Here is a 24,312-nt window from a genome sequence, read left to right on the forward strand (position 1 = left end):
CTCTGGCCAATGATTTCCCCCTTTGCCGATTTCTACTATTTATTCAGCCTGCAAAGGAGTCTGGTAGAGACTATTGAGAAAGGACCTATGAAAAGATTTGAACATGTAATGTAACGATTGTAATCAAAATTGACTGATGGTAAGGTATTGAGTTGACAGAAAGGGTAAGAGGTTCGGGTATGGCAATGAAAGCCGTAAAAGACAGTTTGTAAAAGCGTATAGAAGTGTAAATGTTTGTACATGTATGTAAAACTTATTTTCCTTGTGAATCCACATGTATTTTGACAGGTAATATGGAGATTTGAAGTGAATATATTTAATTTAGACCAGAGTTACTTTTGTAGATGTTTCCAGTGATTGTCAAAAGTCCATGACGCCATGGTCATTGGTCGTGTGAATGAGGTGCTAGCTTTACTTCTGGGTGGTGATGTGTACCACAAAATCTACTCAATATGGAATATGGGAGCTAAATAGCAATACATGCATAAAAATGTGTTAACTTTTTATACACTGCACAGCTTGCTACATAAAAAGTTGGGATTGAGCAAAATAATTTTCATAAAACCTCATTGTAGTTTGGTTATGAAAACTCGGATCTACTTGTAAATCATTTCAGGTTGTTTTAAAAGTGACTGAGTGAAAACTTATGATTGAAATTTTTTGTAAAAATGTGTGGAATTTAGTTTTGTTTACCATTATCAATAATTGACCAACTGTTTAATTTTAGAGTATGTTTTATTCTGTTTTTCTTTTAGTAAAGAGGCTGTGAAGAACCTGTTAAAAAGGCTGGTAAAATCAGTAGTTTTTGGTTATCACGTAGCAATCAATAGTGAAGCACATGGAAACCAGTGTTACTAAAACAGATGTAAATAGTATGTTCAAATAGCCATGTTTATTTCTTCCATTTTATGTACATATTCTGTACATAGATTATGTGTACATGTAGGTCAACTATGAAATATGAGGGCCATAAAGGGGTTATGAGAGGACCAGATGTGGTAAGGGGTTTCTAGAAAAGGGTACAAAAAGTAGCTCGAGAGTTTGATTATCGGTTGGAAACAAGGCATGTATTAGCCATAAACATACAGACACGTAATCCTCCATTTCAGGAATAAACCCAAGAAAAGCAGAATACTTCACACCTAATTTATTGGATATTATATTCGTATATGAAGGCATTGTGTAAGTTCTGTATTGATTTGGATGTCATCTGACATGTTGAAGAAACTTCAATAAATTTGATGTTAGTCTCACGAACTTTCTGTGTTTCATATTATTGGCTTGATTGCACTTTGAGTCAAGGCCTAAGAATCAACTACTATTTTTCCAACAGCTCATTGGGTTTGGGACAGACTAGTGTTACTGCCATGTCAAGTAATAAATGTTTTTCAGCGACTATTTAATGGCCACAAATCTCAGAAGTCCAAACAAACTTCATTGATAAGAAAGTGTCTTTTTTTAGTGCCCGTGCAGAAAAATGGGTCGATCATGTATTAAATTGTCCCCTCAGAAAAATGAGACATAGAGATGATACTGTCATGTCTTTATTCCACTGTTTTAGCTAAATGGTTCACAGTGAAAAGGGGACAGGAATGGACAATATAGGGTATCACACTACTGTTCTAGGGTATCGCATTGCTGTTCTCACACTTCCATACAAGCAGTGAGCATAATACCTAAACATCTACAACTATGTTTTACAATATTACCAGTAATAATATGGCACTAGAAATCTAAATTTTTATATAACTTATCAATGAAACTAACACAAAACATTATCACTTTTGGGTACAGGGCAACATTTACAGCAATATGCCATCCTTTTTCTTCAGAAATTCTTTGTTCCAGATGCTTAAAAAAAAAGTAGCTTTTAACATAGCTTTATGTTTGTCTACTAGGATGTTTTGAGAATAATGGCAATGAGAAGTTATGTTTAAATATGATCATGTTGGTTAGTGACTACATGTCAAACTCAACTTTTACATGTACATAATCTGTCAAAACCACATTTTCAGGACTGAAGATTTCATTACAATATACACACCAGCTACTACTAGTACATGTTGTTGACAAGTAAAAAAATAACATGTAGTTTTGTTTTATGTTTCCATGGGTTCTTCCTGGCTCTCTGTATCCTGACTTAGAACTGTATCCTGACTTTCTGTGTCATCTGCCTCTTTCTCTTCTCCCTTTTCTTCTCCGTTTTTGCTGGCTTCTGGTTGGTCCTTTTCCTCTTTGCTTTCTGCTGATTGGTCAACATCCATCTTCTCTGTTTTGTCAGATTTGGCACCATCTTTGTCAGACTTACCACCTTCATCCTTCTCGCTCTCTGATTGGTCGCTTTTACTGACCATTGTGTCATTCGAAAGATTACTGTCCTCTGATTGGTCAGTTCCTTTATCACCTGATTGGTCAGCTGCCTTTGCTTCAGCACTGCTGACTGGCTTCTCTGATTGGTCAGTTTCTTTCTTGTCTGTATCATCAGCTGTCTTGCTGTCTTGTGATTGGTCGGTTTCTGGACCTTCATTTTCTTTTTCTTCTGTTTTCTCACCTTCCTTTGCTGCTTCTTCCGCCTTCTTCTCTGCTTCAGCAGCCTCCTGGGCCTTTTTCTTCTCCTCTTCGATCTTCTTCTCTTCTTCCTAGAAATAGACTAGCTCGTTACGGTTCTTTTCATGAGACAATCATAGAACATTTCCGTAACAGGAAAGTTCATTTCAATATTTTGGCTATAATGGTATGATATCCATTGTTACTGTGACATGTATTAACATGAGTGTATAATGACACAGGAAACGGTATGAATTTCTTTTAGAAATCAACAAAAATTGGAAACTTTTACATTATCAAACCAATCAATTTGGATGCATTTAAAGTAATTCATAGGGTACATCTTAGAGCAGTCAGGGATATACAGTAGAGACAGACTTACTTTTCTCTTCTGTTCTTCCAGTTGCTGTTGTTTCAAGATCTTCTGCTTCTCTATCTGGTCTTTCACGTCCTGCATGATCTTGTCATGGTCAATCTCCACCTTCTGGGCACAGATCTGGGGAGGAACAGGACAAGAAAACTTAGTGTGGAGTAAAGCTCAACTTTAGGAGCTGGTGTCTTAAGCTGAAGACAGTTAAACAAAAAGTGACTTCAAGAACTTTTAGCTACTTAGTTTACTACTCCACACAGTGTATACTCAACATAGATTTTATGTAATTGTAAAGTTAGACTTTGTGTAATTGATTGACTTCTCTTTAGCCTAAGTATGTCTTAAAGCAGCCCACCTTTTTCAGCTCGTGGTTGAAGTTATCACTGTCCTCGAGAAAGCGTTTCTTCTTGTTCTCAAAACGCTCTTCAATCTGAAGCAGCTCCGCTTCCAGCTTTTTCTGAAATGGACAAAAAAGCAACATAAAGCGTTATAAACAACTGTGGCAGCAAAAATCAGCAATCATACCTGTACTTACTTCTTCAATACAAACTTCTGGATTACACATTCAGAACACAAGATATCAAGGCTCTGCTGCAGTACCAAGAAAAGCTGCCAGGTAGTCCAAAATCTATTTATTCCTTCAACAGGTCAAGACCTAATCACCTACTAATTTTCATGACAATCCATCCATACCTTCTTGAGTTATCGTGCTAAAACCACAAAGAAAAACATACATAGCCTCTTAAGGTTCTTGTTACTTTGCGCCCATAGTTAGGCATTTTGTATAATGTTGCTTGTGTGTTCTTTTTGTATGCCAGTTGACATTCTCCCACATACAAGTGTAAAAATCAGTGCAATTCAGCTTGTTGTACATGTACCTCATTCTGCGAGCCTGATTTTCTTAATAAAACTGGAAAACGAACCTGGTGGACCATAAGAGACTGGACCTGGCGTTTGAGGACGTTCATCCGAGCGCTGGTCACCACGGTACGGACGTCAGGCACGGCGGCCTCGCTGAAAATCTCGTTCATGAGGCGATGATTGCGCTGGTAGCGGGCGGTGGCGATGTGCTTGACCGAGAAGCCATCATCGTAATCTGAAAAACATTGTCATGAGACTCCAGGCAACCTATTTGAAAAGATTCTGTAGTGAGGGGAGGGGAGCATCAAGATCATTCAAAATCAACAAGAGGGGGCTACTGGGCCAAATATAAATTGTTTTTCAGATACTAGAGAGGATTGTGGGGTGTTAGACAATTTCCTTGTTTCTCAAGTACATATAGCATCATTCTACAAACTGTGACAACCAAAAAATGGGGAGGGGGGCTGTATTTATGGGTTTGAAGAAATGACTTTTTATATTGAAGTTCAAATCATGTTGCATCCATTTTCACTCCCTGACAAGAAATGAGTGTAGTGAGGGGAGGGGGGATAAAAAAGTTCTTGTTTCTCAAGGAAAAATGTAGAGATTCTTCCATATAAAAGAGATTTGCAATAAGTTGGCAGTCCAGACTAGAATTTTTCTCAGGCTCCCTTGACGGATGTTTCTCGCAAGAAAAGTATCAAGTAAGACAAGAATGAATAAGAAAAGTCTTTGTAAAATTGTAGGTATAAAAAGAATGAGTACATTTCTATAGGGACAGTATCTCTACAGTTAGTTACTGTATACAGGGCTTTCTTTTATGTGGACAATCTGACTCCTGATGACTATATTGAATCAACTATGATGCTTCTAAGAAGAGGATTACTTGTCAAGTTGTTTGAGAGTAAATACATGTAGTGTAGATATAAAGTTTGTGTTCTAGGAATGTTTTGTAAGAAAGAGCCTTGTCAGAAAACCCTGTACACAAGTCCCTGTACACTACTTAGTCTATCTGTCGCAGGCATTACACTACAGACACTGACGTATGTGGTAAGGAAGCGCGCCCTACCATCCTTGTCCTCAGCCGGCTGGATACTCAGGCTAACTGTACACACAACAAGACAGAACCCCTTCATATGTAAGTCTCGAAGGGGGAGGGGGGCGGGGGCATCTCAAAACATTACCTTCAAGTTTTCTTGTGGGAACGTTCTCAAAAATTCATGTTTTTTAGTTAAATTTCCTTCCCACTCCTTGCAGTGTATAGGGCGGTGACAATCCCTGTTCCTATAGCCCTCGAGCCACACACATACAGTTGTACAAGCACTGCTGACGAACACTTAACTTTTCTTAAGATTGACCTTTACTACCTATGCACTAAGATTGTTTGCCCAAATTCTATGCCTGAAGACAATTTTCACTTAACTTGCCTACAATGTAACATTGTGACGGTCAAGATTTGCAATTTCTGAGATTAACAGTTGCCACAGTTACATATTGGTTGAAGGAGAGAGAATTTAGTGGACCAAGAATTCTTAAGACACCTCTTTTTAGCATTGAGGACACATCTTTTAGCATTGAGGAAAATGAAAAGGACAGAAGGCATAAACTGAAGTGCGGAGGTAATGTTTTGAGATCAGACCCCTGGAAATGGAAAGAATCCGTTAAACCCACAAGAGTACATGTGTGAGAAATAAATACTGTCGGAAGGAAGAATCAAAGGTGGTATTCAACAATTCAAGTAAGAAAATGATCATAAAAGTTCATTGTTTTCCACCAGAAATAGTGAAAATAATCTTACATTCTAAGAGCAGCAACTGACTAGTATTCAGTACATTTTAATTACACCCTTTGTACATAAGGATCAAATGTCAATGACAACTTTGTTTTGTGGTCAGTTGCTGCTCACAGATAAAGAAAAAAAAGCAGAGTAGAATAATGTGATAAATGATCATCTCTGTTTCATGATGTAATTATAAGAAGCTGGAAGAAAAGATGGGTCAGCCTGGGAGGCAAGAACCCTGTCGACTGTAGCACCATTAAAAAAAAAGATAAAAAGAAAGTAGAGGCTCCCCTGAGGGTTGCCCCCAAAAAAAGGAAAGACCACAGGAAGATGAGAAGATGACTGCATGAAATGTCTGAGGATATCATGATCAGTAACCATGATTTAAGCTGATGAAAGGCAGGAAAAATAGATTAGTTTAAATCAATGCTATTTATTTGATGGGTATCTTGCAGATGTTTTGTGGCTGAGTAGAATTGAAGGCATGCAACAAATGGGAGATACACATAATTGTAAAAGTAAATCTACAATAAATATTTCTTTTACTTTCTCTATAGATGTACAACATATACCTGGGCTGAAATGGGTTAAAAGCTGGCGGGCATTGTTAAACTTACTAATGTAACTATGGAGTCAATGTCAGAATTGGCACAGACTTTATATTATGTACTCATGCAAAGCAGGGATTGAGCATGGAGGTGAGAATAGAAAAGCTGGTATATATAGAAAGGAAAATATGGGTGAAATGACACAAAGGACACAGTTTGGTGTGGCATGGCGTAGCCTGGAAGCCCGCAACCTTCTCTTACCATCCTCGTCCTCGGCAGGCTGGATGGACTGTCGTGCCTCCTGCTTCTGTCGCTCGCGCTGTTGCTGCTGCTGCATCTGCTGCTGTAAACTCTCCGCTGTAAATAAACAAAGAAACAAATCAACAAAAAGGACACAGACAGACCAACACATTTTGGTAGCTGTTAACTTGTTCTACCTGTCCATTTAAAATGACATAAAGAGAAAAAAACAAATACTGTTTAATATGTTAGATATGTCTTACATTATGTTACATTACATCAGGTGATTCAACTAAATAACGCCTCCTGTCTCCTCCTACATGTACTGCAGAATTATGTCACAGCAAACAGTAACACACCTCTGTCCTTGGCTGCCACATAGGCCTGGTAGGCAGGAGAGTTGTGGTATGCCTTCATGTTCTCATTGTACTCAATCTGAAAAACATGGCAGAATCAAATGTTTTTCATAAAGTCATGTAATAATAATTTCTAAAAAACTACATGTAATTATACAAAATATTTTCATAATATATTTCGAGCTGGAATTGAACAAAGGTCTTTGGAACAAGACACCCCAAACATTTCCTACCTTCTCAGCTTCATAGTCGTCCAGGTATTCCTGTTTTTTCTCCTCGGTGAGGTCCCTCCACATCTGGCCGATAATCTTGCCGATCTCCCATAGCTTGAGGTCGGGGTGCTGGGCCTTCACCTGCTCCCAAACCTTCGACACAGCACAGCACAAAAGGGTAATACATGCACTTCAGTACACCAGGGCCGCTGCAACAGCCTAGCGGGTCGAGCGTTCGCTTCGCAACAAGTTCAAACCTGCCAGTCAATGGCTAAACTTTTTGGCACCAAATTTGGATCACTTTCAGCATAAAGCAGCAGCAAGAAGGTAATGAAAAGAGTTTGAAAATGATCAACATTGCTTTTTCTTCAGCAATTATGAGAGTTGAACCGACACCATTACAAGTGGACTAGCACCTTGCTGTAGTGGCTCTGTGTGGCCCAAGGGCTTTCAATGTAGTCTACACTCAACCTACAATCTTTTCTACACTACTAGTACTACCTCTAGTCCACACTACTACCTCTACTCTACGCTACTACAATCTAGTCTACACTACTACAATCTAGTCTACAAATTACTACAATCTATTCTACACTACTACCTCTAGTCTACTCTACTACAATCTAGTCTACACTACTACAATCTATTCTACACTAAAGCTACTCCAGGCATGGCCAATACCATCAGGGGGTTCACAGATCGTCCATATCTCAATTCTGCATTGCAAGCGCAAGAAATGCAGCAAGCATTATGACATGCATTTAAAGCTATTAATTGGAGTTTATCTTACCCCAGTAATAATGATCATGACTTGCAATCAATAAACATGCACACAGTCAAAAAAGCTGTTTGCAAGAATGCTTATTATCTAAAAAGCAATACAAAATGTACTTATACCATTTTTAGTATTTTCGCAATGTTCAAATCATAGGAATCATTGAAGTCCACAAACCTTATTTATATTCACAAGTATGATTCATAGTATTTTGATAAATTTCATGACATGTAGTCTTCATTTATTGTATCAATCCAATGATATGATTTTAGCAGAAGAGAACAGAGTGAGAGAGATCTGTGAATCAGCTTGATGACTTGGTTTTCCCGTGTGCAGAAGAGGTATAAAAGAGAAGGATCAAGCCTCCCTCCGAATCACCTTTTTACTCACCTTCCTACTGAACCTCATATAAGGCATCAGTGGTTTGTCGGGGGGTTTTGGGGGCTTGGGCATCTCCACTTGACCACCCTGGAGTTGGACAACAACAAAAATACATGTGGGTTAGAAAAAAATACACCTATGGGGTCCTGGTTGAGACAAACTATCATTCAATTTTTACTGTAAGTTTCTGGATGTTGGACACAGAGTACTGTATACACAACATGTTAGGTAAATGTACATATGGGGTCCTGATTGAGGCAAAACATTGTAAATTCATTTAGATTTGAAGACCATACATGTATATCTGCAACAAGCAGAGTTTCTATTGAAATATTTTATTCCCTTTCAAATCAAAAGTATGTGTACTTTATTAATATGTCAAAAAATTTTCTTTCAGCCTACAATTTTGCAACATTAACGGGATTAATCTAACTATGGTCAGCCACTTCATTTTTTGGGCCTGGTCATTTTTAGACTGAACTACTTAGTAAGTATTTTAGTCTATATCATAGAGAAATGAGACCTTATATAATGTCATAATGGCTGTGCATGGTGCAGGCTTGATAATTATATTTGTGAGGCTAGCCAATTACTGGGGAATACAATGTAATTCAATTAGAGAACATACTGCTTCAAAAAGACATCAGAGAAGATTGATTGTATTACTTCTATGATGTAAAATGCTGTGTTCTTCTGTGTAGTCGTGGACATATATATGATGCACTTTCTAAATATATTACTGTATAATATCTGTGAGAGAACCACATGATTCTTTTAATGTTTTACACAAACTGTAGTATTCCTGTGAATCCCTATCCTAGAGAACGTTTTTTAGCAAATCAATCATTATGGAAGAAAACAATATTTTTTAAAAGTACATTGTATACCCTAAACTGTCAACAATACATCATCCAGTCCCATGGAAACCAAGGACAGGGACTGGTCATCGTCACACCTGTAGTTGAACACCTGGCAGCCACACCTGTATTAACACCTGGTATCTGGTACAGCTACATGTAGTCAATATCTTGACACTACAGTTTGTATTTCCTAACACTAACACTAACAGTGACACTATTTTGGTGTGGATAGAGCCATTGCCACCAAGTACAGTCAGGGTATCTTTACTACATACAGTAGTTTAAACAATGCCTAACAGTTAGATCTACAAAGGTTAGGTGTGACAGGTTGTTTGATGTAAGCAGCCATTGTTTCATGTCTGCAAATAGCCGAATGGCAGTTATACAAGCTACAGATGAATGCGCCAAAAGATACAAGTAAAACCCATGCACCACAGTACAGCTACTCTTTAGTCTCTGGCAACAGAATACACATTGTCTGCTCCAAACCCTAACACTTCATTGTTCTACTAGTAACATAATGTCTACACCCTTTGTGTATAATGTGTTGTCTGTGTGTTTCCTTTTTTTTTTGTTAGGGACAACAACTGAAAATCTGGGTAAAGGTTTACAATACATGTACATAGCTGATATGAACATAAGATATAGATCTAAGATATTAATAATAAAATGTTAAGATTGGTATTATAGTTTATTGGGTAAAGGGTACACAATTACATTGTATATTGATATTCTACATGTACATTATCATATTGCCCTCCCACCTGTCCTTGTCTACATGGTCTTTGTATACCTCATGCTATACATTTACTTCACTCACATGTCCTTCCTTTGTTGTATTCTACACCAAGGTTTAGCATGAACAATGGTCAAGCAGGCTCATAGCACCATTTGCAATAGACAGAATTTTATACCAGTCTTATCCTATCATAACAACTTCTTTCTTTGCTGTACCATACGGTGGACATTTATGTCATGCAACATGGCTCCATCTTTGCTCAGACAACAAAAGGTACATGTACATGTACATACACTGTCCCCAGCTAATTTGAATATCTTCAATCCAACCTGAATTTCTGAATCAAACTCGGTGCCCCAAACCCTTCCATTGTGTTGTTGTTTTCTTTTTGGATAGTGGATACATTCATGACTTTATCCTTTTGTCGGTATTTGAATGTACATGTACAAGGAGAAAATTCAGCCAGCTTCCTATATATGTGAGAAACCCCGAAGACTGTTCCACAATGGCTGAACCAACAAGTCAGTGAGAACAACATGTCCAGCCAGCGGACTGTCTAAAAAACACCACCAGTATTCCTCTTTTTCTTCCCTACCTGCATACGGCGCTGTTCCAGGTACGAGTATCGTAGCCAGACCTCCCGCGCCCAGGCCGCGTTGCTTTCCATGTTAGCCCGCGACCCGAGCGAATGCTGCCTGCCGCTTTGTTGCATGGCGCGACTGGTCTAAAGCGGCCTGGCTTCTATTCTAGAACTGACTTCGCTTAATTAGAGCAATTATGGGTTGGTTGGAATAGCCACAGGCAATGCTCTACCTGCCCTTTGTGTGTGAACAAGTCAGACAGGTATACAGGATGTGTCTTTCTAAATAATATTCACCAAATATGTATCTTTTTTAAGGACGCAAACTTACAGACGAGGAAAGCTACAACATCTGAAGCTTATTTTTTCAATATTTACAACTTTACATCTTGAATATTGTTATGTAATCGAAATTTGTTTTCAATGACAAAGATGTGAGAAACAATTGACGTAGCTGGTCTGGCCCGCTATGGATTACCAACATGAAAGGGTCTTTTATTTTTTCCCCTGGTCTATTCATTCTCTTCCACTTCAATGCAGAGGAAAATTATGAGAACCCACCGCTTCTTGTATGAACGTAGGGCTCAAAAATCTACCCATTTCAGGTTGGATAAGGTATTCCCTTTAAGTCAAAAAGACACGACAAAGAACAAAGAAAAAAGTAAAACATTGAAGTTTACACACTCTCTTAATATCAGTGATACAACAATGTTGAAAGACATCACGCAGACAAATTAAACATAAATCATACATGTACATGTGAACTGATGTGTTGATTTCTCTGTTGAAAACAAACAAACAAACAACAAGCATCCCAAGGCCATCTGTCTGGTGTATTGTTCACGGTAACAATAGAGATAGACAGTTGAAGGATGAGTCAGGTGACATGGGGCCATGTGCGTGACAAAGAGATCGGTGAGTGGATGATACTATCCAGAACCTGTCTAACACAGGTGTGGCACCCAGCTAGGTATTCCTAATCTCTCTCTTTGGCCGCATCAATTTTGTCGGTTGGTTCTTAGTTTTCAACAAAAGTCATGCTGAACAACACAATCAACATGAAACCAGAGTCTGAGGATGGAGTCTTGTACACGTAACGATAAACAATTTCAGGGAAGGTACTAAATTATCATCTGACTTAACTTGTTTTCATGCTTAAGTTTTACTACAAAATGTTGTGACCGAGAAGCAAGGACATCAATTGGGATTGCCTTCTAAGTTCATATACAGTTTGAGTTTCATCCTGAATGGAAGCCAAAGTACAAGTGTTTCAGAAAACATGAAGGGATGACACGGGTGGAACTTCAGGTGAGATTAAGATGACTGTGGATCTTATCTGTTTATCATGTATCCGTAACCATTTACTGCGTCTATAAAAAACATATGGCTAAGATCCTAAGACTGTTCATGAAAATTCAGAAGATATTTTGTAGCATATTGGCATATACAAAATTGAATGTTGGCAAACTTGCAATGTTGTCTGGGTGAAACTTTGGCCACATAACATGGAGGCCGGTACTTGACGATGCCCGATGGCAATGTTTTCTTCGTTTTGCAGCAAAGATTTTAAAATCTACGGAAGGTTTTAGGTGGTATGGAAAGAAAATGGGTATGTGAAATGGTCTTTTATGGTAATAAGTCCGGACTCGGTTCTTGACTTTTAGGGTTTTTTGGACTTGAACCTAAACATTCTTACAAGTCCGGATCCAAGTCCAGTGAACCGGTATGCAGCACTATTCCCATGTTTGCACTGTTTGTACATCAAGTTTGATTTGAATGCTAAGTTTATGAACAGAGTCCATTGTAACATTAGAAAAAACTGTTATATGTAACCACAAAAAAAATGCATATTTAAATGCATGAAAACAAAATACCAGTCACCAACAACAGAAAGCAAATCGTACATGTCTTCTGTGTATTTTGTTACTTATACTATGATAGCATCAGTTTACTATAACCAGGCTTTAACTAATACTAACCACATGAAATAGCAGGAATCATCATGATCATTCTATTCAAACGCAAACAAACAAATCAGCTCGTAAATTGATATCACATGTGTCATCGATGTTACAGTAAATGTATACATAAAATCTCAAGGGTAATATATTTCTATTTCAACTACAGGGACAATAACAAAAGGCAGCCTCAATTCTGTGTTGTGTGGTCTTGTGCATGCAAGTATTGAAATTGTCATGTAACAGTAGTTATATGCCAAAAAAAATCTCAGCATTTTGCATTCATTGTTCTTTATAGCCTAGAGACTTTCCTACATACAATACACATTTTAACTTCATTTGACTATTTTTTTTTTAATGGATATTTTTCAAAAGTTGAATGTTAAACTCACCTTGATGGTAGGCATGCCGGTAAAGCGGATAGGGTTGTAGGCAGGGTTCCCGTGTGCAGTCGTTGTAAACGGCATCTAGACCCCGACAATATAAAGCACGTCACTCCAAAATCATCCGCAATCAGGCCATAAATATTTCATACTATAATTGTCTGCCATCCTCGTGCATAATACATAAAGATGTCAATCTGTACCGTATGTGTGAAAATAAACAGCATCCTTAAAATCTTACAATTCTGGTAGATATCAACAATATTGTACTATACAGTCACAGACTTTGTTTGTACAATATATAGGAATGAAAACCTAAATTAGAGTTTGTATAAAACTATAATGCTAATGATATCTTACTTAGACCACCCCAAAAGAATAATTTCAATTGCTCTTTCTCGAGACTTCTTTCATACACATTTACATCATTTTTGTGTTCTTTGGCTCCATAACCTGAGCACATTAGACAATAGACACAATAGACTTTTCACAGTTAGACTTCACACATAGTGCTTGCATCATTGTTCATAGAGGGTCCCTCATGCAATCCTTGGCTTCCATGATGTTGGCCCCTCATTTTTGCTGGCTCACAGACAGACTCTGGGACCTTCAAGTTCACCTCGTGACCTGCCATTCTGCCTATCAATCTTTCCCCTACCCAGGTGCTGTCAACCTACTCTGGAGAAACATACACACAAACCCACAACCCATCCAAAACAATAAAAAAACATCTGTGCTACCCAGAGGAGGGGGAGACATATGACACGCTAACCCTGAAAAAGTCTATGAGAAAAAAAACTTCCACTACCAATTAGACAATAAAATTCTTCAAACACTGTTGTAAAAAAAACCGACACACGACACAGCGACTCACATTGTTCTGCAAAGCTCCAGGACGTGGAGTCGACCTCTCTGTGGAGACATATGTACGTTTTTAGAAAATTATTATCTGATCGATGAGAATGCACAAACATCTTAAATAGATATTATTCAAAATTTCTAAATATTACAGTACTGGTAATTTGACTAAAACATGTTGCATAGAATAGCAAGATAGCTTGATTTCAACAATGCACCTAGTGGTTTTAAGTAAAACTGCAGAGATCAACTTATCAAGGTGTCTTCCCAGCCCTCTGTTGTCATCTTCTCTCATTAATATTTATTGTATCATAATGTCTGAGAACCAAAGAAGTGAGTGAGTGAATGAAGGAATGAATGAATGAATATTATACTAACGTGACATAACTTGGCTGCGAAACTGCACTGGTGGAAGGGAAAGGTCTCTGTGCTGAAACCTGGGGAGATGAACAGATAAGTTAGTAACTCTTTCACATAAATTGTTATACCAGTTATACAGATGCAGATACCATGACTACTATTTAGTAATATGAACGTCAGCAATACTTATGCTTACAAATTCATGTAAACAAACACAGCGATCACTTGTATGATTTTTTGCCTCAGGCTATACAGTGTAGTAGTATAGCTACCAGGAATTGAGCAGCCTTGGCTACATCTGTATACTATTATATGTAAATTCAGATCCACACTTACAGTGTTCGTGATTGCTATAATTTATATAAATCAACTTAATGTACATAAGTACATAATATTTCCATCTGTCTCTTAGCTGGGTTTACTTTTAGTTTACACACTTCATTTTACCTCATTTGCATAATTTCATCTGAGAAGTTATCGGAATATCCGATGCCCAAAAGTTGATCAGCATGATCTAGACGTATGGTAACTAAATATAACAGGTTTGATTGTACTTAAGTTTTTATAATAATACCATAAAAAAAGTGCACGCATGGTGCCCCCCTCCCCACCGGCCAAAATCTTTTGTTCTGGTGTACCGTTACCCGCAGGGCTTCTTAAGTTTTTGGACACATTTGCTCTGAAACAACGCAAAATGTAATCAATAACTCTTCTAAAGACATCAATAAGTTATTCTCTGTTAGTTTTTACCAACCCTAGCCACCGATGCGCACAAAATTACCCTAAAATCTCGACTTACCTTCCCACAAAATCACGGAATAGCGGCTGTAGCTATCCCACAAATCTCTGCGTGTACTGCAGTACTGAATAAATCCGCCAGGCGGCATCGCTGCACAACCTTTGACCCACTGGTGGCAGTTTTGAAAATGGCGGCCAGTCAAATTTGTTTTCATCCTCCTTCGGTCGTTTTGACTGCCGTTTTTATAAGTATTTCAAGCCACAAACTGACATAAAACTCTCCGAATTACGCGTTGATATCTGAAACATGTCTGAAAGTTTTGTTGAGCCGCAGGACGTCCCGATAGCGGAGTTGAAAGAGCGGGTTCGACAAGCGGAGCGTCAGCGGCAGTCCTTGGCTCCTGTCCCCGCCTCCGTGTTGGCAGTCTATCGGTACCTGCTGGTAAGTTCAAAGACTTCTTCGTCTGTTGTTTTTTTTTGCCTATTGATTTCCTAATACATGTACTAAGATCAATATAATGTTGTTGTTGTGTTGATGATAATCATTAAACTTATCATTGTTTAATTATTATAATTAATTTGTTGAAAAATTATAATAATAAAAATGTTCTAATCTATTTTAGACACCATGCAGTTATATATAAGGTCGACATTGTAGAATATTTCAGTGCTGAATCAGAAATAGTCTACTTTGTTATTACACATGTATTATAATTTATTATTTTATAGCAGGGGTCTCCCCAGAAATTTTTTTGGGAGAGGTGCTAATGTTGTTAAGTTGGGCGCGTAGCGCACGTTGCCGCGCGTTTATAGCGCGGCTATGAGGGGGGGAGAGGCTGTTGCATTTTGCCCTTCTGAATTGAAATTTGAAGCCTTCTCCTGGAACTTGAGTTGAAAATCTGACTAACTTAGAAGGCAGAAAAGTCAAGCCCAATAGAATACAAATAAGGAGTATACAAAGTATAACAAGTGTGGTGTTGAAAACACCTTGGCAACGCAGTGTGTTATAGGGTAGGAAGATGTTGTGCATTGTTGTTGAGTGACATTTTGACTAGTACTGTTTTCCCTTTCCAAAAATCATATCCAGTTGCTTGAATAATTCCTTTCTGGCGTACACTTACTATGCCTTTCTATATTCCCCCACAATATAAGGTCATTCAAAATCAACACTTCAATTATTTGGGTCTATCAAGTTAATTTCCAGTCGACCCTCCAACATAAAAGATTGTTTTCCCCATAGGTTGTTTTCCCCTGAGCTTAATTAAGGTCATATCAAATCAACACTTCGCCATTTGAACATATGTATAACTTGTACAAGAGGCTATACACCACATTGACTTGACTACGTGCGGTAATGCAGAGGAAAAGACAGAACGTTGACCCCTGACCCTGTCCATTTGCCACTGACGCACAGCTAGTAACCAGGAAGTGCCTGTACCACGCACACACCTGATTGATCAACGGCTTCTACAATACATCCAAACCACAATTTTCTTGTTTCACATACAAAATATGCACGTCGACACTGACAATGTACACTTACAATATCTTGTGTTATCAGACTATCCTCGTGTTTCGCAAAATAAAAATCCATTCCTTAGAGCGGGTGTTCCAAGGCCAGTATACATGTAATTAAGACACATGTCAAGTGTTGACGTATTCCTGACTTCTCCCAAGGCGAACATTCCTGCAATCCCGTCAATGATGAGGCCTTTGCTGTGGCATCTCCGATTATCACCAAGGTCACAACAAAGAAAAAATGTTCATCTCTCTATGTTTAATTTGTTGGAGCACTGATTCCTCATTTGAAGGGAAGATTTTCGTCATTTATTTTTCTTCCATGTTGCCGACTTTGAAAGGGGATTTTCCACGTTACGATCGCCATATACTAGCCCCTAAAATCTATTCTCTGACTGTTTGGGCTGTATTTCATGGAGAAATTAGCATCGTTTACATGAAAATAGGATTTTCAAATGCCAGCAGGGTGTCAACATTTTACCAAACACATTGATTTTGTGTAGCAAAGTGGACTATTGTTATTCAAGTAGCGCCTTTTCACAACTTTTGTCAGACAATACCGATGGGCATAGTGACGCCGCTTGGCCCCCAAATCAGCAAAATTTCACGAATTAGCCAAGCTAACACAAGCAAAAATACGAAGAGAAGACCCTACATTTGAAAATTTTATGAAAGGCGCTGAAAAGTTTATGAGAGGCGCAGCGCCCTTGTTTCATTGCTTGGGGAGACCCCTGTATAGTCAAATAATCATCATATCCACATAGTCAGAGATCACAAATAATAAATGAATGATTTATATTGATATGCTAGCGAACCTTCTAAATTTTACGCACCTAAGGTGCTCACTTTCTTCACCCTACAACACGTTATAGGGCTCTAGTCAGGCAGTAAAGCCAAGTCTGCCTTTTCCCATATTTCCCAGGGCGCAGATTTTGAGGGTGAGACGGGAGAGGACCCGGGTGAGGCTCAGGACGTGTTTGACGTTGTCGTAACCGACGGACTTCACAAGATCAAATGTCTGCTGAGTCCCAAACTCAACCACCTGGTCCACAGGAACGAGGTAAGGAGGAACATCGCATCTTGGGCAAAGTGTTCATCAGCAATGTTTTTACTGCAATCTTCCTTTTTTACTAGCCTCTACCAGGCTTCGAGAGGCAGCTGGAAAGAGTACCCGGGTGCAGCAAACTATACTCTCTAGCGCACCAACTCCCCCGACATGTTATTTTTCTCTATTTGGCCAATTTCTACTCATTCCAGCCTTCTCCTGAAGCCTGGTAGAGGCTAGTGAAAAAGTATGATTTTTTTGCAGTAAAAACATTGCTGATGTAATTATAATTTTCCAGGCAGCCCAAAAGCCTCCAACCCTCAGGTATGAGGATGGAACTAGGTAAAGGTAAAGTTATCATGAATCACACATTAGCCAGGTAGCAAATTGTAAGGGTTTCAGTTCACAGAATTTTTGTAGGTTCATCATAATTATCCAAATTATACATGTACAGTAATTATATTAACTGCCAGTCCAATCTAACCTGACTATTTCTCCCAGCTGTGTGCAGGGTGCCAGGTGACCTTACATGACCTGACCCTGCGGTATAACGAGGGCGACGTGGCGGGGGACAGCTTCATCATCATCAAGGACGTCAAGTTTCGAACGGGAACCTTCAGCTCAGGTACTGTAGACACCAACTTGGTTCTAAAATGCCTCCACCCCTGAGGCTTCGCAAAAAAAATAACCAAAATACAGTAACTGTATTGTACATTAGCTTGAAAGTTCATCTGTTTTGTTAAACATAATTATGAAACAGTTGAATTTTTTTGAAACTGAACTGTTATTTTTGGCGATGCCTCAGGAGCTGATACCTTTATAAAAGCAATGCAAGAGAGGGGAATAATCAAGTGGAAGTGATACTGATAGTTTGGATGTAGATTTAATTTGGGCATTCTAACTAATCTAAGGATGCAGTTATGGTCAACCAAGGTACAGCTAAAGATTATAGCCACCTGTAGGTTGTGGTCAATCTGAATTTACCTTTTTTTATCAAAATCTTAAACTTAAAGATTAAAGTATAATGGTTCAGTGCTATGCAGGTAAAATGAAGACAGGTTCATTTTACTCCCACAGATGACCCAGGGGCCATTCCTGATTGGTCGAATGCGTTGCCCCCGGAGACAGGCCACCGCCCGCTCACCAGTCGCTGGGGCCACTACCTGCCCCTGTGGAACAACGAGGACCCCTATGGGGAGCAGTGGGAACAGCAGGAAGGTTCGTCATGTAAAAGTGGATGTCTGTATCATGCACATCTCAGTCCTTAATTCACAGATAAAGATATTCAGAATCAATTCTACCTCTCAAACAATGTGGGTGGAAGCTTTATCCTTTGTTTATTGATAGATAAAAAGGACAGTATGGTCCACTGCAAACTGCAACTTAGAATACAAAACTAGCAAAGCATAAAAGACCCGAAAAAGTCAGTTTGTGGCAGTCAAAATGACCGAAGGAGGATGAAAACCCCTTTTCTGGAAACTGGAGCACAAACTAAACAATATTTCATCACTTACACACTCACTATCCAGGATTTGATCAAAGTTTGAAAACCTAAAATAACAAGAGGATTCAATCCAGTAGCTTAGCTTGCAATGGTTCTTACACTCCCAGTTTCTCTCTCAATGCTCAGGTGAAGAAGACGAGAACCATGATCCATACGCAGACATTGATCGTATCGAGCTGAACAGACTGGCGTCAAAGTACAAGAACATGAGCCGCCCATACCCGGCTGTGGTCGGCAGAGTCCTGGCACGAGCCAGGGTCCACCACTACGGAAAACCCGGCAAGGACAAGGTAAGAGAAGTATTTGCCAAAAAACAGTTACTCAAGCAACTGGATATGATTTTGGAATAAAGTTGCTTGAGTAACTGTTTATTGGCATAGCTTATCACCTAGATGTCTAACCTTCACCAGCTTAAGAGAATAACTACACATTTTTCAAGTTGAACAGCATGCATATGACTGTTTTTTTGATGATTGACACAGGAAAAGTGGACATATCAGGGCTATATTGAGCTGGGAGACTCATCAGGCACAGCCTCCATGGTGCTATGGGGTTCCACAGTACCTGCCCTGTACAACCAACTGGAGGTGGGTGTTATGTGGCCTTGTCTGTGAGAACTGCCTTTCTGATAGTTGCGTTCTCTGAAGTGTGTTGAGTACTTAATGTGCAGAGGTTTATTGCCAGAACCTTTCTCTTTCAAAACAAAGAAGGGTCACAAAACAGACATTCTAAAAGAACAGAAATCTGCAGTCAGTGATAACATTATACAATGTCAAAAAAGCACAATGATCATTCTATTGTGTGCGTGTGTGCCTGTACCAGGTACTCCTAAGGGGTTATGGGAAGTAGAATTTTGCAAGAATAACTGTCAATAACTGGCTGCATAGGTACTTTGCCTGGTGAAGACTAACATGACTCCTTGTACCCAGGTTGGTGCGGCGGTGAGAGTAGAGAACTACACCGTTCGCCACAGTTTCACCCTCCGCTCTCGCCCTGCGCTCCACAACAACCAGCTTCCCTGCCTCAACATCGAACTCAACATCAACTCCCGCAAGCCCGCCGCCGTGGTGACCGTCGTCCCCCGCGAACATGTGGACCCTGAGTGGGAGCTTCCCGACATCAAGTACAACTTTGTGAGGAGCGCGGAGTTAGCGGGGACGGAGGATCAGGCGATCGTGGATGTGCTCGGTCTGAGTACGTTTGTGGGCAGGTGGGTTGGAGGAAGTCTTCACTGTATCTTTCTGTCTTTCTACCTGATGTTTTTTTTTTTGCAAAGCCTCAGGGGTGGAGCTTTTTTCTGTGAAAAATCACCTTCCAAAGCCAACAGACCAATCCCTGTGGCAGTCCTTAGGGTGGGATGTTAAGCTGTAGTCCACTGTTTGTTGTGCTTGTTGAAAAGAGCTATGGGAATTTCCCTGGTACAATGAACCTGTAAATACTGTACATAGTGTCTGTCTTCTCTGTCATGACTAGTGGCAGATTAGCTCTTCAGTGAGCTAAAACTGGACTGAGATCACTTTCCTGTCTGCCATCTCTGATTGCCTGTATTTACTTTATTCCCAGATGGGAGAGGCTCCGTCGACCGAATTGCCCACAGTTCTGGCAGGCACGCTGGGTCCACCTCAAGGATGAGACCAGCGCAGAACCCATGGTTCTACAGCTGTTCGCCACATCACAACCCGGTATCCACGACAACATCACCGCTGGACACATCGTGGTCGCCACGCACATGAGAGTCATGCACAGCACTGTGGGAAGGGAGAAGAAGAAGTTTGTCTACCTGACGACCACCAGGGAGAGTCAGGTACTGTATATTTGTTTTCTGTTTATGGAAACTTTTTTGTGATCATGTACAGTAAGTGTCAACTTTTCTACCAGATCTTCAATATAACTTTCTTCTATAACACAACACAGGTGTACACTACAGGGTTCCATGGTTACCATGGATACCGTTCTGAACAAGCCCTACACGACCTTGCTGATTGGCTGCAGAGTGGGAAGGCCAGGCAGTGTGCCCTGAGTGCTGTGATTGGTGGTTGCTATGGTTACCCACCACTCCCACCAACCCTGGAGGAGTACAAGGCCGGACTAGGGGAAGAGAAAGATGTCAAGGTGAAGTGTGATTCTAAGACAGTTCTAAGTGCTTGCATCTTCATTGTGTTGCTGTTGTTGTGAACTTGAATTTCAGAGATACAGAAAACTTTCTTTTCCTCATGGCAAGGAATTTAGGTGCTACAAACTTAACTGGCATTACAGAACATTCAAAAATTCTAAAAAATTTTAGAGGAAAAAGAAGATTTTTAATGTAAGATTAGAATTATACATTAGACCATAGAAAAGGACATCGATTCCTTAAGTTTACGTATGGACACTATGCTAACTGTTGTTAACCTTTGACTTCTGACCCCAGGTGACCCCATTACATCACCTGCCCCTGGAGTTGTCCTCCCTGCACTACTGTGAGGGGAAGAGGCTGGTTGTCCAGGGAACCATCGCCATGGTAACCTACGTGCCACACCCAGCAGATATAACAAACAGGTACAATCATGTTGCAGAAGTCTTCTTGGGATGTAAACAACAATAGAAAGTAAACAACATCTTGAAAACTAAGTGGAGGTGAACAACATCTTGAAATCTACACTATGATACTTTTCCTCATATAAGGTTATACCCATATGTTTGTCTTGTGTGAGTTCATGTAGCACTGAGGATTCTAGATTTTTCATGATTGTGATGCTTTAAAAGAGACCTTGTTTTTTTCACAGAGATCAACAGCAGAACAATAGACGAGAAAGACAGAATAACAGAGGACAGCGACCAAATAATACAGAACAATTACAGAACAACAGAGAACAGTTGCAGAATGAGAGAATAGTGCAAAATGGAGCCCAGACAGCCTCTACCAGTGCCAAACTAGTCCCCTCTACCAGTCAGGACCTTTCCTCGTCAGAGGAGGACATCTTTAGCCCCATTTCCACCAGGCTCAGGTCAAGGTCGCAGGAAAGGTCACCAGAGATGCCGGCCGCAGGTGGACCCTTGACTCGTGCAAGGTCAAAGGATCTGGACTGGCGGCCGGTCAGCCTTCTGAAAAGGCCTGGTAGAAAAGATATGAGGTAGGGGCAGATCTTAGCTTATTTTCAAAACTCCATAGATCAAAAACAACTGATCAATGCTATATTTCTTTTAATCTTAAATCACTACTTTAGAAGTTCAAACAACTGATCAAACCCATATTTATCCTTAATCACGACCACAGATATTATGTGCTACTGATCGTTATCATATTTATCCTAAATCATCACACCAGACATTAAGGGTTAAGTGGTACTGATCAATGTCATGTTTCTCCTAAATCCTGCCCCCCAGAAAAGCGGTACGAGTGTTCGAGGAACCAGAGGAGTCAGAGGACACTGGTCCCCAGAGGAAGGTGAAGAGAAAACGAGCGAGGCCTGCCCGTGGTCGGACGCTCGGGGGAAAGGGGCCGTCCGGACACCAGGAGTCCGCAGCAGGGCCATCAGACGGGGAGATGGACATCGACATTGAACTGGAGCCACAGAAGGAAAATGCAGATCAAGCTCTGGTACAGTATACACTTTGTAATGATGGATAAACTCTACAGAAGTCAGGAGTGAATCTAAAGTGGCGTGAAGATGGAATCTCCCACATCAGGGCCCATAAACCCTCTCTGAACTGTGATGGTAGTAGATTCTGTCTACACGCCACTTTTGATTCCCTCCTGATGTCATCTCGCTTACAACTTCCAGAGAGTCAGTGAGTGGACATCTGACAAAGGTTGACAGAATTAAAACCTGTGGAGTCTACCAATACGGATGATCTTTCATTCAAACTTTAGATTCGCCAGAATAGCCATTGATATAATGGATTATTTTTTATCTGAAAAATTCATAATTTATCATCCTCATGTTCCTCCAGACTGTCGATGTGACCCAGTTGCCACCCAGCCTACCACGCCTAACAACAGGGCGGCTCCACCCACTGACCACGCCCCGTGTCTGGCAGCCCAAACACTCGGACCTGTCCAGGGAGGCACTACGCCTACAACCCTCCGAACTCACTCCCAACAGACAACACAACTCAAGTCAGTCCCAGCATTGGTGCTTCTGTAATTAATTGAACTCTTGAACATTGGTACTGTCTTCTAAATGCTGAACACTATAATAGATGAAAAATGTTCCTACTAGTAGGCTTTATTGTATTTCACACTGATCAAAATGGCATTCAAACTTTTTCAGTTTGCTGGCATGTTTGACAACAGATATTTTAAAACAAGATGGCTGACTTCAGTGCATTTACTCAACTACTTTGTGACCCTAGCATCACCACAGATAAAACCAGCAGCATTGACGATTTAATGCAACACTGTATTGTGTACATTGGGAATCACAGAAACACACGCTCACACACACACACACACACACACACACACATAGACGCACCGTCAGACAGACGGGCAAAACAAAAACAACAATCACTCCCTTGGTACAAAGTAAAAACATTCCATTTCCGTCTTTTCCTTACAGAAGTAGAAGACATGCCTGTTCCTAACGATGAGAGCTATTACATCATCACCCTCCTGGGGTTAAACAACGACCTTGCCGTGGAGGTACTGTTCTTCCCCGTCAGCTTTCGCACCCACCGGACAGCATACAGCCATGACCACGACGGGTCGTTCCTCGCCATGTTGGATCACGGCGGGGTGGCCAAGGACACAGAGGTCGCTGACCTGGGACTTCCCTCGCGGGAAGAGTTGTCAGATGTCCGTTTGGTTTGCGTTCTGGACTGTTTTTCTCACGGAGGGGACAATGTGGAACTGGTGCTGAACAGGGCCTACAGGGTCAGGTGATGACCTTGTACAAGGGCAGCCATTCCGTGACCTTGTTGTGGACATTCCTGTTGTTACAACAATGTACATTCTAGGACAACAAAAGATGACATGACATGAAACAGATGACAGCAGCATCCCAGGATATTCAATCACAATCACTGCTAACACCGCAGGATAGCAGATCATCCAATCAGGGCAGTTGTAACACCAAGTCTTGGGACAGTTTGGGTTGACCAATCAGTGCCTTGAGATGAAGACAGTGTTATAACATGGCCAATCAAATTAAAGTTCTGGCTGTTGGTATGGTTACTTTAGATGTTCCCACAATTCCCAAAATGTACCCAAATTCTTATTGGGTCAGCTATAATTCAATAAATGATTTGCTTTATTTCAGGCACATTGGCCCATAACAACATAAGATGTTTACTCATATAATTTAACAAAACATATAACAATTTATATACATTTCTGAAAAATGTTCCTGTAGAAGTAAACTTAACATGTATTTTAGCTCAATTTTGTAAAGGCTTCTGGTTTTATTAGTCCTAACAATGTTTTATGTCTTAACTTATGCCTAAGTTTGCAAAAGATACACGTATGTTAACTATATGCTGAGTTACATGAACAGTAAAAACAGTGTTTTTAGAGTCATCATACTACAAATAGAGGAAACCATACAGATTTATGTTGTAAGAATCACGACATTTTTACGTATTACGTACAATGGATGTATTTTAGACTCGTACAAAGTACCACAGAGGTACTAGTATTCTGTTGATGAGAGAAAAATTACAAATAAACATCCATCTTTGTGTATATGAGCAGACTTTTTGTACTGTTATTTTATAGTATT

The 24,312-nt window shown here is 40.0% G+C and overlaps 2 protein-coding genes across 8 annotated transcripts; one reads left to right on the forward strand and one right to left on the reverse strand.

Annotated features, from left to right (window-relative positions):
• Nucleotides 1-1,528: 1,528 nt before the first annotated feature.
• On the reverse strand, nt 1,529-14,705 carry LOC109474239 (SWI/SNF-related matrix-associated actin-dependent regulator of chromatin subfamily E member 1-like). Of its 7 annotated transcripts, none has more exons than XM_019774502.1 (13): nt 14,608-14,705; nt 13,827-13,885; nt 13,465-13,502; nt 12,600-12,674; nt 8,080-8,157; nt 6,936-7,067; nt 6,706-6,781; nt 6,368-6,463; nt 4,848-4,883; nt 3,841-4,013; nt 3,273-3,374; nt 2,930-3,043; nt 1,529-2,639 (listed from the first exon to the last, which is right to left on the reverse strand). In XM_019774502.1, exons 2-13 carry the CDS (start codon nt 13,831-13,833, stop codon nt 2,100-2,102), a joined length of 1,467 nt encoding a protein of 488 aa, XP_019630061.1. In that variant the 5' UTR covers nt 13,834-13,885; nt 14,608-14,705; the 3' UTR covers nt 1,529-2,099. The 7 variants fall into 7 exon arrangements, with proteins under 7 accessions (XP_019630061.1, XP_019630059.1, XP_019630064.1 ...); XM_019774500.1 differs by having other exon boundaries at nt 8,068-8,157; nt 14,608-14,704; XM_019774505.1 differs by lacking the exon at nt 4,848-4,883 and having other exon boundaries at nt 14,608-14,704.
• Nucleotides 14,706-14,707: 2 nt separating this feature from the next.
• LOC109474267 (uncharacterized protein CXorf57-like) lies at nt 14,708-24,274 on the forward strand. The gene is made up of 14 exons (XM_019774541.1): nt 14,708-14,988; nt 16,987-17,124; nt 17,611-17,734; nt 18,187-18,327; nt 18,740-18,903; nt 19,096-19,200; nt 19,543-19,823; nt 20,177-20,417; nt 20,528-20,725; nt 21,024-21,161; nt 21,392-21,726; nt 21,980-22,193; nt 22,547-22,712; nt 23,155-24,274. Exons 1-14 carry the CDS (start codon nt 14,854-14,856, stop codon nt 23,475-23,477), a joined length of 2,703 nt encoding a protein of 900 aa, XP_019630100.1. The 5' UTR covers nt 14,708-14,853; the 3' UTR covers nt 23,478-24,274.
• The last annotated feature ends 38 nt before the right edge of the window (nt 24,275-24,312 follow it).

Source organism: Branchiostoma belcheri, unplaced genomic scaffold (genome assembly GCF_001625305.1).
Source record: "Branchiostoma belcheri isolate BF01 breed outbred unplaced genomic scaffold, Haploidv18h27 scaffold30, whole genome shotgun sequence".
Classification (NCBI taxonomy): domain Eukaryota; kingdom Metazoa; phylum Chordata; class Leptocardii; order Amphioxiformes; family Branchiostomatidae; genus Branchiostoma; species Branchiostoma belcheri.

What these genes read in the sequence shown, in the direction of transcription:
- LOC109474239 (XM_019774500.1), bottom strand. An exon ending in GTAGGAAGGTGAGTAAAAAG is followed by an intron (nt 7,068 to 8,067) that starts GTGATTCGGAGG and finishes GCTGTGTCGAAG; the next exon opens with GTTTGGGAGCAGGTGAAGGC. An exon ending in TGGAAGAACAGAAGAGAAAA is followed by an intron (nt 2,640 to 2,929) that starts GTAAGTCTGTCT and finishes GTCTATTTCTAG; the next exon opens with GAAGAAGAGAAGAAGATCGA.
- LOC109474267 (XM_019774541.1), top strand. Translation starts at nt 14,854, where the DNA reads ATGTCTGAAAGTTTTGTTGAGCCGCAGGACGTCCCGATAGCGGAGTTG. An exon ending in GGGAAGAGAAAGATGTCAAG is followed by an intron (nt 20,726 to 21,023) that starts GTGAAGTGTGAT and finishes TTCTGACCCCAG; the next exon opens with GTGACCCCATTACATCACCT. An exon ending in CCTGGTAGAAAAGATATGAG is followed by an intron (nt 21,727 to 21,979) that starts GTAGGGGCAGAT and finishes CCTGCCCCCCAG; the next exon opens with AAAAGCGGTACGAGTGTTCG.